The following is a 14082-nucleotide window of genomic DNA, read 5'->3' as shown; positions in this document are numbered from 1 at the left end:
TAACATCAATACAAATCTTTTATTAAAGACATGCTAACACCATGGCTGAAATTATTTCTTTTCATTGCTGAGTTCTCTGCCACAGTCGGGTAATGTCATCTTGCTGCTGTGTTTGCCATCTCCCTAGAGTGTAAGGAACCCTTTGCTTTTTAAAAATCAATCAGTCTGCGTTTCCAGGCCCAGGAGGCCCTCCTGCGTTCTCTTCATTCAGTAGTCCTGCACAGGAATCGTGATCTTGCGGATAAATTCATCATACTTCACTTTGCCATTTGGTTCGATATTTGCTTCGCGGAAAAGCTCATCGACTGCAATAAATCACATGAATTTTTCAGTTTGGCTTTAGTGTTACGGTACAGGACATCGAGTTCTTAGGGGCTGGGGCTCTCCAGAGGTCTTCCCTGAGTGTCCCGTGGACTGTTCCCGTAGACAGGGAGGTAAAGCAGTGAATGGAACAGGACAATTCCCCTTCCCCCTTGGAGACCCCAGATTCCATTTTGAGTTAATCGGGCTTTCTGCAGGGGCTGGGGCAGGTACTGGTGAGGAGCATTCAGTCACTGCAGCCACCTTGTGCTTTGTTTTGCTTTGTTTTGTAGAAAATATCTGATCCCTGTGCCTATACTTCCAGAAACCTTTGGCATGGATTTTGCCTTCCACAGCCCACCCTCTCAGACTCCCGGCAGGCAGACAACCTCCACCAGCCCAGGCTTGGCCTGCCCTGGCCGGCCTGCCTTCCTCCCCACTTCGGCATTCCCTACCACCCCCACCCCAAGAGGGGACTTAGCGACAAGTGGTGTCTGCCACCATCACCTCTTTTTTTTAAAGTGTGTGTTTTGGGAGTGGAGGTAGTATGAGAGAAAATAAATTCAACTCTGTCTAAAGTTAAAGTGTACAAAACTGCCATTGTTCTCTGACATTGCTCAAAAAAAATCACATTTGCTTGTTTCTTCTGGTTCTGGATTCCTGAGACAAAATACTAGCTTGTCCCAGGCGTTGGCAAGAAAAGCCTTCTCAGCTCACACATCTCCACAGTGGCCCCTCGGGGCCAACCCATCTTTGGCTCTTTGGACCATCCTCACTGTCATGCAAAACCGGTCTCACAGCCCTGTGTTAACCTCGCTGCCCCTGGACATCAACACATAATTCTGGGCAGTTGGAGAATACCCCGTGAGTCTCTGCTTCACCGTCCTCTGAATGCAATTCCTGTACTCCGTGCCTGAGCTGATGGCAGTTCTGAGTCTTTTTAGAAGGTGGAGGAGACTGTAATTTGTCTTATTTCACGGGGAAGCTTCTACCCACAGCCACTTGATTAAAACTGTCCCTGTGGACAGGTCCAACGCCCGCTCCAGTGCCAACCACTGCAGCCTCCTCCGGTCCAGAAGAGGGGCAGCACCTCTTAGCCTGGTGCCGGGTCCTGATGATGGCTTCCGGGTAGAATGGCACTTCCCTCTGTGAACCCATAAAGGACCGGGCTGCAAAAGTCAGCCTTTCCCAGGCCTCGGAAGGGAGGCCTTCCCAGCAGCCGTCTCCAGCTGCTCCAAGGATGCTTTGTAATAAAATTAAAGGTTTTCTTTCAATCACCCAAGGTAAAGGATTCCTACTTCTAGTATCATCTTTCTGTCTCCCACAGCAAGAGGAAGGGAAATCGGCCTCCCTGCCTGTCTGGGACACATTGCTAGTTTCTTTAATGGTTAAACAAATGAGAGATGCGTGGGTTTAGGGGCTGTGGTATTGCTTTAGCCAGAGATCATTAACTGTAAGAACGAAGGCCCCAGCTGGCCCTCTCGGCTAACTCTCCACCTGATACATAAAAGGCCAAGCGGTGTCCTCAGAGTCTGGGAGGGAAGGAGAGCCTGTTTCCCCATTCACGTAAAGCAGCCACGGTGAAAGCTGAGCTGGTGAGAGCTGCTAGCCTGAAACAGTGGGGAGAGCGCGTGGCATCTGCCTTCTGGAGCGCTGTTTGTAAATGCTTTGCGCTGTGCCTTTGTGACTGCAGATAAAGTCCAAGCAGACTGCTTCATAGAATGTTAGCTCTTGGAGGGACCTGAGCGATTGTCTGCTGTAACCTCATTTCCCAAGGAGAAAACTGAGGAGGGTGAGAGAGGTTAAGAAACTCATCTGAGGGCCCCCAGAAGGAGGGGGAGCCAGGATTCAAGTCTAATTCAAACCACAACCTTGTAACCTCTCCACTGATCTGTTGTGACTTAACCCAAGGCTAAAGGCCCATCATCATTGAAGCCTTTTTCCTCCACCCACTTATGTCCTACACCAGCCCTCCCATCCCAACTACAGACAAGCCCAGGGGCCTAACTAGAAATTCCGGCCTCTTGGGTTGGTGGGTGTGGACTCCGGCAGCAACTTGCGGCAGCTGGGGCAGGGCCGAGGAACCGGTTAGCCAGGCAGGCTGGAAGAACACAGGCAAATGGCCCAGCACTGAGGTCACCCTTTCCCATGTATAAAGGGCTTTCCCAGAAGACCCAGGCTGCTGGTCCTGCTCTGAGGCAGGAAGGCATGCTGGGCTGCTGGAAGGTGCGAGACAAAGGCCCCCTGGTAGGGTTCTGTGACCAGCAGTCCCGGCAAAGACCACCATGGACACCCCTTCTGGAAGAGCTCCTAGTGCTGGCTGAGCCATGAGGAAAGGGGCCAATGTAGCACATGAGTTTGGAAACTCTTGGCATCAGCAGCAAATTCAGAAGACAGTTGTGGGGAGGAGACGAGCCTGAGATGGGCTAGGGGCGGGCAAGTGTCTAACTGACCTGCATTCGGCTCCTAGCATGACTACTTGTAAGCCCCACACTTCACCTGTTTATCAGTATAAGGGGGGCACTAGTGCTCCCAGGGGTGCCATAAGCAGTAAATGTTGGCCCACAGTGAAAGTTTAAACAGAGTGATGCCCAAGTGGACCCTAGCTGGGTTTCCCCAGGCCGTTCCTTCTCCCTGCTGACTTCTCCACTGTCAGCCAACCCCAAAGCCCCTTAGTTCTCCCCCGGGCTCCAGTCCAGAGTTCACCCACCTCAACCGACATCCAGTTGCAGCCTCCAGAGAACGCATCAAATGTGGTATCTGCACAATCCTGGTGGCATGGATTGGGCTTTGCTGTCCTCCCCCCAACTCCCTAATCCTCTCCTGCTACTGGGATAGATGGACCCAGGCCATTACCTTCCTTGTGGGTGAGCTTCTCCCCAAGTTGCATGAGTTTTGACCGCAGCTCGGACGCCATGATGTAGCCTTTCTTCTCCTTGTCTGCCATCAACATGGCCAATAGAATTTCTTTCTTTGGGTCCTCTTGTTTGATTTGCATGTGCATAATGGTCAGGAAAGTGGAGAAATCCAGCTCTCCATTTCTGTCTAGGAAACCCCCAAACACAGCAGAGTGAGCAGGGAGGAAAAGGCTCTGCTTGGGGAAGCCAACTGGCCTTCTGCCCAAGCCTTCATGACCAGCTCAAAGGCCACCTAATTCAAGAGGCGTCATGATGGTGGCACAGGTCATGGTGAAGAGGCTACAGCCCTCTGAGTTCCCACCACGGATACACTTCATTTAATCCTCCCAACAATCCTCAGAGACCATCATCTCATTTTGCCCACGAAGGAGGCAGCAGCTCAGAGTGTGGAGTCATTTCACAGAGAGTGGTCAGATCAGGATGGAGTACCACCTCCTTTGCTCTCTTCTGGCTGCTTCTCTCCTGCCCTGAATTAGAGGGAAGTACATCTTTGTGTCCATCCCCCTTGGCGGCCACTGCGGCACATCCACCAAGATAAACGGGTGACCCCACTGGGGGCCTCCAGCGCCAGTCCCAGCTGGGCTGTTCACCTGTCTTTCCCCTCACTGCAGCCTCCACCCTAGGCTGCCCAGTCTGTGCCCCTCCTCCGAGCTAGCCTGGGGACCTGGCCAGGCTACAACTGCAGGAAAGAGCTTCCCCTGGCCACAACTTCCTGTTTGGAGGAGACAGAAACCAAAGGAAACCACCACCCCTTCGCAGCTGGAAGTGGGGATCTCAGTTGCTGAACGCCCCACCAGCGGGCTCCAGCCTCCGGAGGCCCGCCCCAGCCCGCCAGGCCTGCGCCAGGAGCGGCTCCCAGCACTGCTGCAGGCTCGCTCTGACGGGACCTCAGGACAACCCTGGCAGGTGGTGGACCCATCCGAGAGGAGGAAACTGAGGTCCAGAGACTGAGAAGTCGCCTCTGGGCTCCAGGTCAACTGCTCTTTCCAGGCTGCCCCCTTCCTCTGGGCCTGTCTTTCCTTCCTAAGCTACCAATGCAAACAGCCACCGCAGCCTCTGACACCCCTCCCTTTCTCTTCTCAAAAAAAAAAAAACACAACTTGTTTGTTTCTGGTTATAAAAGTCCTATATGTTCCCCTTGTCAAAAACAGGAAACAACAATAAAGGGAATGAAAATCACCCATAACCCCATGACCAGAGAGAACCTCTTGGGAAGTTTTGGGTGGGTTTCCCTCCACATTTTTTCTCACAGTATCGTGTCGCTTTTAGGTCAGTCTTTGAAATTAGAAAATTGAGTTCCACTGGCTTAATTAAGCACTCGGGCCAGGTACCTAACGACTCTGAACCTTGACCTCTACCTGTAAGCAGGGACTCGGGTAGCGCCTACTTCATAGGAGTTGAGCCGAGCACAGGACAAATCCTCCATCCAGGGAAACTGTTCTGTCGGAACAACACGGGGATGGCCGTGGGCACTGCCTTCACTGCGGGTTTGCGCTAACCTCGTGGAATGCCGCGACCCCAGGGTCCTCTGGGAGAGGGGGTGTCAGCGATCGCCATGAGGACTCATGGCAGCCGAGCGATGCAGGAGCCAGTGAGCTCTGCACACTCCTCAAACTTCCCAGCTCTTCACACCCCACGGCCGGGCCCCTGGGCAGGACCACAGCTGCCGGCTCCAGGCCCACCCACCAGCCCAGGCGGCTGCTTCCCCAGCGCCGGGCTCCGCGCCCGCCCACCGGCGCACTCACCCAGCCCGTGCGTCTGCAGGTGCCGCTGCACCTCCCCCGGCGTCGGGCTGGCCCCCAGGCACCGCATCACCAGCAGGAGGTCAGTGGCTTTTATCTTGCCCCGCTGCTGCTTGTCGTACAGGGAGAAGCATTCCTTGTAGTCTGCACGGCCCAGAGGGAGAATTGGGAGAATCATTCGCTCTCCACCCGCGCGCCACCGGTCCAGACCTCTCCCTCCTCCCTCTGCTCCCTCCGCCTCTCCTCCTCCCTCCTAGGCTTGCCAGATTTGGCAAATAAAAATACAGAACTGCCAATTTAAATTGAATTTCAGATAAACAATGAATACGTTTTTAGTATAAGTATGTCCAAAATTTTGCCTGGGATATACTCATCAAAAAAAAGTATTTGTGTGTATCTGGAATTCAGATTTAACTGGGTGCCCTGTATTTCCTCTAGCAACCCTATTCCCCTTGCCTCCTCCCTCTCTCCCCCTTCCTGCTCCTTCCTCCTTCCTTCTCCTTCTCCCCCTTCTCTCCCCTCCCACAACCGAGGAAAACCACAGGAAGGCTCTCTCAGGCCAGGGAGACCAGACGCCCAGGGGACTTTAGCAAAGACCATTTATGTGGAAAAGGGGAATAATAATGCCCCTGGGTTACTGAGAGGACCAGAAATCCCCTCTGGGAGGACATGGCAGAGAGTGGCTCTCGTATGTGGTAACAGTTATTATCACAACTGCGGGCACTTCTCAGTCCATTGCTCCAGCCCCTAGCCTGCAGGCTGCTGAACTCTCAAGCTGCCCTCTGACACAAGGCCTGGCCTGTCCTCGGGGACATCAAGGGGTACTGCGCTCTGATGGGATCTGGCATGCTGGTCTCCCAAACCCTTTCTCCCTTGGTGGAGATGAAATGGCTGCCAGAGCTAAGCCTCCAGATCCACAGTCTCATGGCCCAGCGGAGCTCAGCATCCCCCTGCATCTCCATCCCCGCCTCCCAGCCCTGCAGGCACGGAGGCCAGCTGGGAGCTCCCCAAGATAACAGGACATCCCCCCAGACCCCCCGACACCCACCCAGAGATTCTGACCAGGGTGGGGCTGCCATCAGAACACGTCAAAAGCTCCCTGGAGACTCTCCTTTAGTCCCCGAGGCCCACAGGGTGGAGCTGCTGCTTGAGTCCCATCTGGGGACCTGCGGGGCCTGCACGGGGGCATCTCAGCACCCTGCTCTCTGCTGCTTCTCACACCACCAAGGTGGTTCCTCGGAGGCCGGGACCAGCAGCCCCTTAGCTCATAACAACAACAAAAACAACAAGGACAGCTCACACTACTGAGCACTTTGCCCCAGGCCCTTGTGTAATCTTGAGTGCCCTCTGCTGTGTCCCTTTATTGTTCCCATTGTGCAGATGAGGCAGTGAGGGCTGAGGCAGCTGAGCACCTCCCCTGGGCAGCCTTGCTCCTGAGGCGAGCTCTGCCCAAGGCCACACTGGATCCTCGATTCCCAGGCAGAGGGCAGCAGAGTGGGCGAAGGGAGGGAGGAAACCCCCAATGACCCCCTGCCCCCCCAAACCAGGCCTAGGGCCCCTTCCTATTCCCTAGACAAGGCCTCTCCTGGCAGCCTAGGAGTGCAGGGGGGGGTTGCTAATAAAAGGTCGGCCAGGGCTGGCCCAATGGCATAGTGGTTTGTTTTGTGTGCTCCGCTTCCATCGCCCAGGGTTTGCGGGTTTGGATCCCAGGTGCAGACCTATGCACTGCTCATCAAGCCATGCTGTGGCAGCACCCCACATACAAAATAGTGGAAGACTGGCATAGATGTTAGCTTAGAGACAATCTTCTTCACCAAGAAACAAAAGGCCAGCCGGCCCAATGGGGTTTAGAGACAATTTGCTGCCTTTGTGCTGGTGGAGAGTTTGAAGGGGAAGCCCCTCCCCCTTCTAGTTTCAAAGATTCCAGAGCCTGGGCTTCAGGAGGGGCAGACCACAGACAGGACCCAGTGGCAGGGGCTGGAGTGGCCCAGGGTCAGCAGGTCAGGGCCTGGCCTAAGACCCCACTTTGGTTTCTGCAAAACCCAATTCTTTCCAAGAGGAACCAGCACCAGCGGAGCCATCACCTAACATCAGGGGGACAGAGGGGGGCCACTGTGCATGCAGGGCTTAGACTCAGCTCTCCCCCACTGTGTCCCTCCTGGGGACCTCTCAAGGGTACCCCACCTTGTCTTTTGTCTGGGTTTGCGCCTGGGCGAGGAGTGGGCCCACTGCCCTCCTGAGGCCTTGTCCTATGACGGTTGTGCTAGAAGGTGGCCATCCCACCCTGGGGGCCTGGAACTACAGGTGGGCAAACTGCCCCCTCCCACGTGCCCTGCATCAGGACCTGGGGCGCATGGCCTCTGACATCAGCAGGGCCGGGGTCAAACGGAGGCCCACTTCCTAACGAACTGCTACATAGAGCACACTGTGTCTTCCTACCTGACAAACACACCATTTAAGGTCCTGGGCAGCCAGATCTGAACTTGTAATTCCAGCACTGGAACAAGAAGACTGGGCTGTTCTCTCCATCCACCCAGCCCCGCACACCTCCTGTCCCCTTCCGGCCTTCTCTCCTGATAGGTCGGCCATCTAGCATCCTATATATTTTACTGCTTTCCTTTGTTGCTCCCCTCCCTGGAATGTGACCCCCCAAGAGGGCCGGGATTTGGCTATTGTGTTCTCTGCTGCATCCTGAATGTCTAGAAGTGGGCTGGCAGGAAGAAAGGACTCATATATTTGTTGAATGACAGAATAAATTGGGTTAAATGAATTGGATTAAAAATTCTTGCTAGATGGTACTGGTACAAAAACAGATGCAGAGATCAATGGAACAGAATTGAAAGCCCAGAAATAAAACCACACATCTATGGACAGCTAATCTTTGACAGAGGAGCTGAGGGCCTACAATGGAGGAAAGAAAGTCTCTTCAACAAATGGTGCTGGGAAAACTGGACAGCCACATGTAAAAGAATGAAAATCAACCATTCTTTTTCACCATTTACTAAAATAAACTCAAAATGGATCAAAGACCTAAAGATTAGGCCTGAAACAATAAGTCTGCTAGAAGAGAATATCGGCAGCACACTCTTTGACATCAGCTTCAAAAGAATCTTTTCAGATACCATAACCCCTCACATGAGGGAAACAATAGAAAGAATAAACAAATGGGACTTCATCAGACTAAAGAGCTTCTTCAAGGCAAGGGAAAACAGGATTGAAACAAAAAAACAGCCCACTAATTGGGAAAAAATATTCACAAGTTATTTATCCGACAAAGGGTTAATCTCCGTAATATACAAAGAACTCACACAACTCAACAATAAGAAATCAAATAACCCAATTACAAAATGGGCAGGGGACATGAACAGACATTTCTCCAAAGAAGATATACGGATGGCCAATAGACACATGAAAAGATGCTCATCATCAGTAATCATCAGGGAAATGCAAATCAAAACTACACTAAGATATCACCTTACATCTGTTAGAATGGCAAAAATATCCAAAACCAAGAGTGACAAATGTTGGAGAGGCTGTGGAGAAAAGGGAACCCTCATACACTGTTGGTGGGAATGCAAACTGGGGCAGCCACTATGGAAAACAGTATGGAGATTCCTCAAAAAGTTAAGAATAGAAATACCTTATGACCCAGCCATCCCACTACTGGGTATCTATCCTAAGAACCTGAAATCAGCAATTCCAAAAGTTCCATGCATCCCTATGTTCATCACAGCGTTATTCACAATAGCCAAGTCATGGAACCAACCTAAGTACCCAGCAACTGATGACTGGATAAAGAAGATGTGGTATATATATACAATGGAATACTACTCAGCTATAAAAAAGGACAAAGTCGTCCCACTCACAACAACATGGATGGACCTTGAGGGTATTATATTGAGTAATAACAGAGAAAGATGAACTCTGTATGACTCCACTCACAGGTGGTAGTTAACATATGGACAAAGAGAACTGATCGGTGGTTGCCAGGGGAAAAGAGGGTGGGGGGAGGGCACTAGGGGTGAAGTGGTGTACCTACAACATGACTAATAATAATGTACAACTGTAATTTCACAAGGATGTTAACTTTTATAACCTTAATTAAAAAAAAAAGATAAAAAAAAAAATTCTTGCTAGGTCTTCCCTTTCAAGATGCAAATACTCCGGGGCAAGAAAGAGCTCTCCCTGGGGCCTGGGATAATGGGCTGTCGAAGGTTTAACACCTGGCTCTGATGACACATGTATATGAGTTTATTATAAATTTTATAGACATAAGGGATGTGTAGCACACAATTCACAAATAATAAAATATGCAATATTCTGCATTATAAATTCCATCTAGCCAATTGATGATCACAAGCGAGTTGTATCTGTTGCCAACCTACAGTTTTCAATTTTCTTTTTTTTTTTTAGGAAGATTAGCCCTGAGCTAACTGTTGCCAACCCTCCTCTTTTTGCTGAGGAAGGCTGGCCCTGAGCGAACATCCGTGCCCATCTTCCTCTACTTTATGTGGGGGACGCCTACCACAGCACGGCCTGCCAAGCGGTGTGTAGGTCCACACTCGGCATCCGAACCCACGAACCCTGGGCCTTGGAAGCAGAACATGCGAACTTAACCACTGCGCCACCAGGCCAGCCCGCCAACCTATAGTTTTGATTCAATCATGATTTGCCCAATGACGTTGCATGCCAAAGAATGCACCTCTTTTCCTAATGAATGAATATTGTAATTAAATCTCCTAAGTGATCTTCTGTTAAACTATTTCTCACCCTTGTACAAATTATATTCATTAAACCAAAGCCTCTTTCAAATCTTCAGCACTGCTGATTGCAATAGGACTTTTTTTTTTTGTATAGATGCAGGATTGGAATATTGTTTGATTTTACGTTATGTAATAATGACTAATTTTAACAATCAGCTCGCAAAATTCCTAAAACTGTACCACCGGGCTTGCGCTAGCTAGAGCAGGCTGGCCCCAGCACAGAGCTCCATGACCCAGAGTCAGGTGCATGACTGACATCACCTTCTTTGTCCCTTGCTCACAACAGCCTGGGGAGGGAGTGTCACCCCCACTTGACAGATGAGAAAACTGAGGCTCAGGGTGAGTGGATCCCAGGCCCGCGGCCTCTGAGGCCCCTGTTCTTCCCACTTGAGCAGGCCGCCCCTGCCCAGTCCTTCATCAGCCACTTTCTTGATGTCAGATACTGGGATACAAAGGGATGCTTACCTTCTTCCCTTCCGAGGTCTTCAGGGGCCCCGGGAGGGAGGGCCAGGGGACCTCAGAACCAGGCGTGGGTCGGGGGACACTGAGGCTGACAGGTAGACTCCAGCCCTGAGACCCACTCAGTCCTGCCTTGAGACCTGGGCAGGAGAGGCCCCTACCCTGGGCCTGGTGTTTTAAACGTCCCTGCTCTGGCCCTCCTCTTGGCGTGAGGATATCAAGGGGTCTATGCGGAGGTGCCCACCTGGAGCCTGCAACTCGCTCACCTACTCTCCCTTCTAGAACAAGCTCTGGGTGCCGAGAACTCTGGAATCCCTGCCCAAGTAACCCTGAGCCCACCTGGGCTCTGTTGAGCCTCTCCTGGTCCACAGCTGGGCCCCTGAGTTCTGGGTAACCCAATTCTTTCCCCTTGGCCTTTGGAAAGAGAACAATGCACTGTGTGAAACTGAAGCCTGCTTGGGGGCTAGCAGGTTAGGGGACTCGGAATAAAGTGCTCCGAACACCAAAAGTAGGCTTGATGTCAGGGCAGAGGGACCTCAGAGACCACCTAAGCTGATGCCCCCACTTTACAGATGGGGAGACTGAGGCCCAGAGAGCAGAAGTATCGTGCCTGGGGGTGCAGACCTGGGCTCTTCTCTCTATCTCAGCCCGAAGCTCCCTTCTTTTGTTTGGCCCTTGGCCATAGCCAGTTAATGGTGTCTCTCGCCATCTCCTATTCCCATCCGCCCCCAAATCCATCTGTCAGGTTCTGGAGGAAAAACTTAGCGAGCTCTCCTCTCACCTCCCACCCCATCATGTGTCAGTCACACTGCCACATGTATTACCAACATTTCTACCTCGGAGCATTACCCCACCCCCTCCCCCCGCAGAGCCGGCCCCTTGCCTGTGGGTGGGCCCAGCTCTCCCACCAGCCGTCTTCCTTCCCACCAACAAAAAAAAACGAGCAGAGCAAATTGCCTAATGAGACCCATATTTTGCTGTGAGTTGCTAATTAAGGAGCAAACCCAACCTACCATTAATTTGGTCCTGGGAAAGAAACTTGGCCTGCAGCAGAGAGAGGAAAACAGTCAGGGAGGGCCTCGTGAAGGCGCCCCTCCCTCCCCCATCCCGGGTCAGCCGAGCGGGGTGACACAGACCCTCCATTACCATCGTGGAGCCTCTGGCTGCCTCCCTGGGCTCGCTGCTCCCAGAAGCGCCTTCCCGGTTCCCCTTCCTCCCGGCTTCAAGTCGAAAGTCCGCCAAGCTGGGTGGAGGCCCCAGTAATAAATCCGCGGCTGCCATGGAGACCAGGCCCAACGCCAGGGGTCAGATTCCAGCTTCCGTGCACAGCTGATGCCCCGGCCACCGCCTGGGCCAAGCAGCAGGTTGGAGTTTGAGAAAACGGGGCTGCAGAAGGGCTCCCCCCGGACCACTCCTGCATCGGCAAGCTGAGGCTCTGTAGCAAGCGGATAAGCGTCCTTGTTCCTTCCTGGGAGCCCTCCGTGGACACGGAGAGGAGATCGGTGACACAGAGAAAGGGGGCCCGGGGCGGGGCTGCTCCTGGCCCCTGCCCTGGGCCTTAGGGGGCCTTTCTTTCTCTCCTGGGACTAAGATGGAAAGCTGACAAGCTCCTACTATGTGTCGGGCCCTTTGCACACTGTCTTATCAAAGGCTCATCACACACCGTCTTGCAGCTGGGAAGGAAACCCCGCTGCCAGGGCACGGCCCCGGGACAGACGCCTCCACCGACAAAGCCTTGGGGTGCAGTATGTAGTGGGGACACAGGCTTTGGTGCTCACAGGCTGGATTCAGTCCTTCCCCTCACGTCCGTGTGCTGAGTGGCCTTGGGGCATCATTTCACCGCTCTGAGCCTCAGTTTCCTCGCCAGGCCTCATCACAGGGCTGTTGAGAGAATCAAAGGGCCAGCGCACAGTCGGTTCTCAACATGTGTCAATTCCCTGCCCCCTCCGGGGACCCTGGGGGTGGCGGTAGGGGTCGGGTGGGTGCCTGCGCCGGGGTCTCAGGCTGCACAGCCGGCTGCCCAGGGGCTCGCAGGGAGGCCTCTTAGGTTTCTTTCCCGGGCCAGGAAGGCTCCTTCTCTTCCTCTCCCTGTTCTCCCCACCGCAGCCCCCACCCCTTCCGCAGAAACCGCCTCCTCCCGTTTCCTCAGTGGTTTGTGCGCCCTCCTGACCCCGGAAGTGAGGGTAGGGTGGGGCGTTCCCTAGAGCTGCTGCCATGGCCCGCTGGGTTCTCGCCCTCCACCTCCCTGTCCACAGCTCGCCGCCGCCTTGTCTGTGGGGCTCCAATCCAGGCTCCGCCCACTTTGGTAAGACCGGCTTGTATGGCCGCACAGGTTGTGCCCTACACAAGGGCTCCTGGCTCAGGTGACCCGTGGGTCCTGGGAGGGGCCGCACGTGCCCAGAAGAAAAGGGACCTCTTGCTAATTTGTACAAGGCACGTGACGGGCGGAGCCTGCCTTTGGTCCATTCTGCCTCCCTCCTTTCCTGATCACCTCCACGGGGAAGGTTCTCTTCCCCCCCAAATCGTGTCTCCTGCGTCACCCCTTCATACCTGTTTCTAGACCCAGAGAATTTCAGCCGGAGGATTCTGAGGCCTCTCCGTGGGGCTGAGAAAAGGAAGGGCTGGCCGGGGTACAAGGGAGGAAGAGAGGTTCTCCACACAGCCTTGGGGGAGAAGAAGTGAAGGAAAGTCAGGCGGGGCCTTGGAAGTGTGGGGGCTGTAGAGGTGAGGCTTGTGGGGGACCTGGGAGGAGCCAGGGCGAAGCTCCCGCTCCAAATCACCCTGTGTTTGGGAGGGGCTCAAGGGGGAGAGAAGCTATTTTTCTTTTTTAAGATTGGCATCTGGGCTAACAACTGTTGCCAATCTTTTTTTTTTTCTGCTTTATCTCCCCAACCCCCGCCTGTACACAGTTGTATATCTTAGTTGCACATCCTTCTAGTTGTGGGATGTGGGACGCTGCCTCAACGTGGCCTGACCAGTGGTGCCATGTCCATGGCCAGGATCCGAAACCTGGGCCGCCGCAGCAGAGCGTGCGAACTTAACCACTCGGCCACGGAGCCGGCCCCGAGAGAAGCTATTTCCTTGGCTTTGGGTCAGTACGTGGCCAGCCCTGGTGGTCTAGTGGTTAAGATTTGACGCTCTCACCACCACAGCCCAGGTTCGTTTCCTGGCCAGGGAAGCCCACCACCCGTCTGTCAGCTGTCACACTGTGGCAGCCGCGTGTTGCTGTGCTGCTGAAAGCTGTGCTCCTGGTATTTCAAATACCAGCAGGGTCACCCATGGTGGACAAATTACAGTGGAGCTTCCAGACTAGACAGACTAGGAAGAAGGACCTGGCCACCCACTTGTGAAAAAAAACTGGCCACCAAAACCATGTGAATAGCAGAAGAACATCGTCTGATATTGTGCTGGGGGGTGAGAGGATGGTGCAGAAAAGGAGCAGGCAGGCTTCTGTTCCGCTATACACAGGGTCGCTAAGAGTTGGAATCCACTCAAACGCTACTGACAGCAAAGGCTGGCGTGTGCTGGGGTTTGGGGCTGTGTGCCCCCAAAGGCATCCCAGCTTGCCACCTCCTTCGTGTTTTTAGGGGTCTCACCCACAGGGGTGGTGGGATGTTAGGTTCACTGTACAAAAACCCCTCAAGCTGTGTGCCTCACTCTGCTGTGTGCGCCACGCGTCAGCCCAACGTGAGAAAACACCATCTCTGATACCACTTGGGGCCCGAGACTTTGTTCACCTGGAGGTTCTGATTCAGCAGGCGGAAGGGGACGAGGATTTGCATTTTCCTCTGCGGTCCTGCTGCTGCCAGTGAGGCCACACCTTGAGAACCAATGGCTGTGAGGTGAAGCCAGGTTGCAATTAAGAAGTATTTCTGGGGAGACATTTCCAGCAACTACCCA

At 53.4% G+C, this 14082-nt stretch overlaps 1 protein-coding gene across 2 annotated transcripts; it reads right to left on the bottom strand.

Moving 5' to 3' along the window:
- On the bottom strand, positions 1–12785 carry LOC124233055 (calmodulin-like protein 4). Of its 2 annotated transcripts, XM_046650104.1 has the most exons (6): positions 12733–12785; positions 11329–12063; positions 11196–11226; positions 4964–5104; positions 3157–3345; positions 1–305 (listed from the first exon to the last, which is right to left on the bottom strand). In XM_046650104.1, the coding sequence occupies exons 2-6, from the start codon at positions 11461–11463 to the stop codon at positions 208–210; spliced, it is 594 nt and encodes a 197-aa protein (XP_046506060.1). In that variant the 5' UTR covers positions 11464–12063; positions 12733–12785; the 3' UTR covers positions 1–207. The 2 variants fall into 2 exon arrangements, with proteins under 2 accessions (XP_046506060.1, XP_046506059.1); XM_046650103.1 differs by lacking the exon at positions 12733–12785 and having other exon boundaries at positions 11329–12170.
- Between the last annotated feature and the right edge of the window lie 1297 nt (positions 12786–14082).

Source organism: Equus quagga, unplaced genomic scaffold (genome assembly GCF_021613505.1).
Source record: "Equus quagga isolate Etosha38 unplaced genomic scaffold, UCLA_HA_Equagga_1.0 153_RagTag, whole genome shotgun sequence".
Classification (NCBI taxonomy): domain Eukaryota; kingdom Metazoa; phylum Chordata; class Mammalia; order Perissodactyla; family Equidae; genus Equus; species Equus quagga.
Note: the sequence above shows the minus strand (reverse complement) of the source record. Positions and strands in the feature narration are given on the sequence as shown.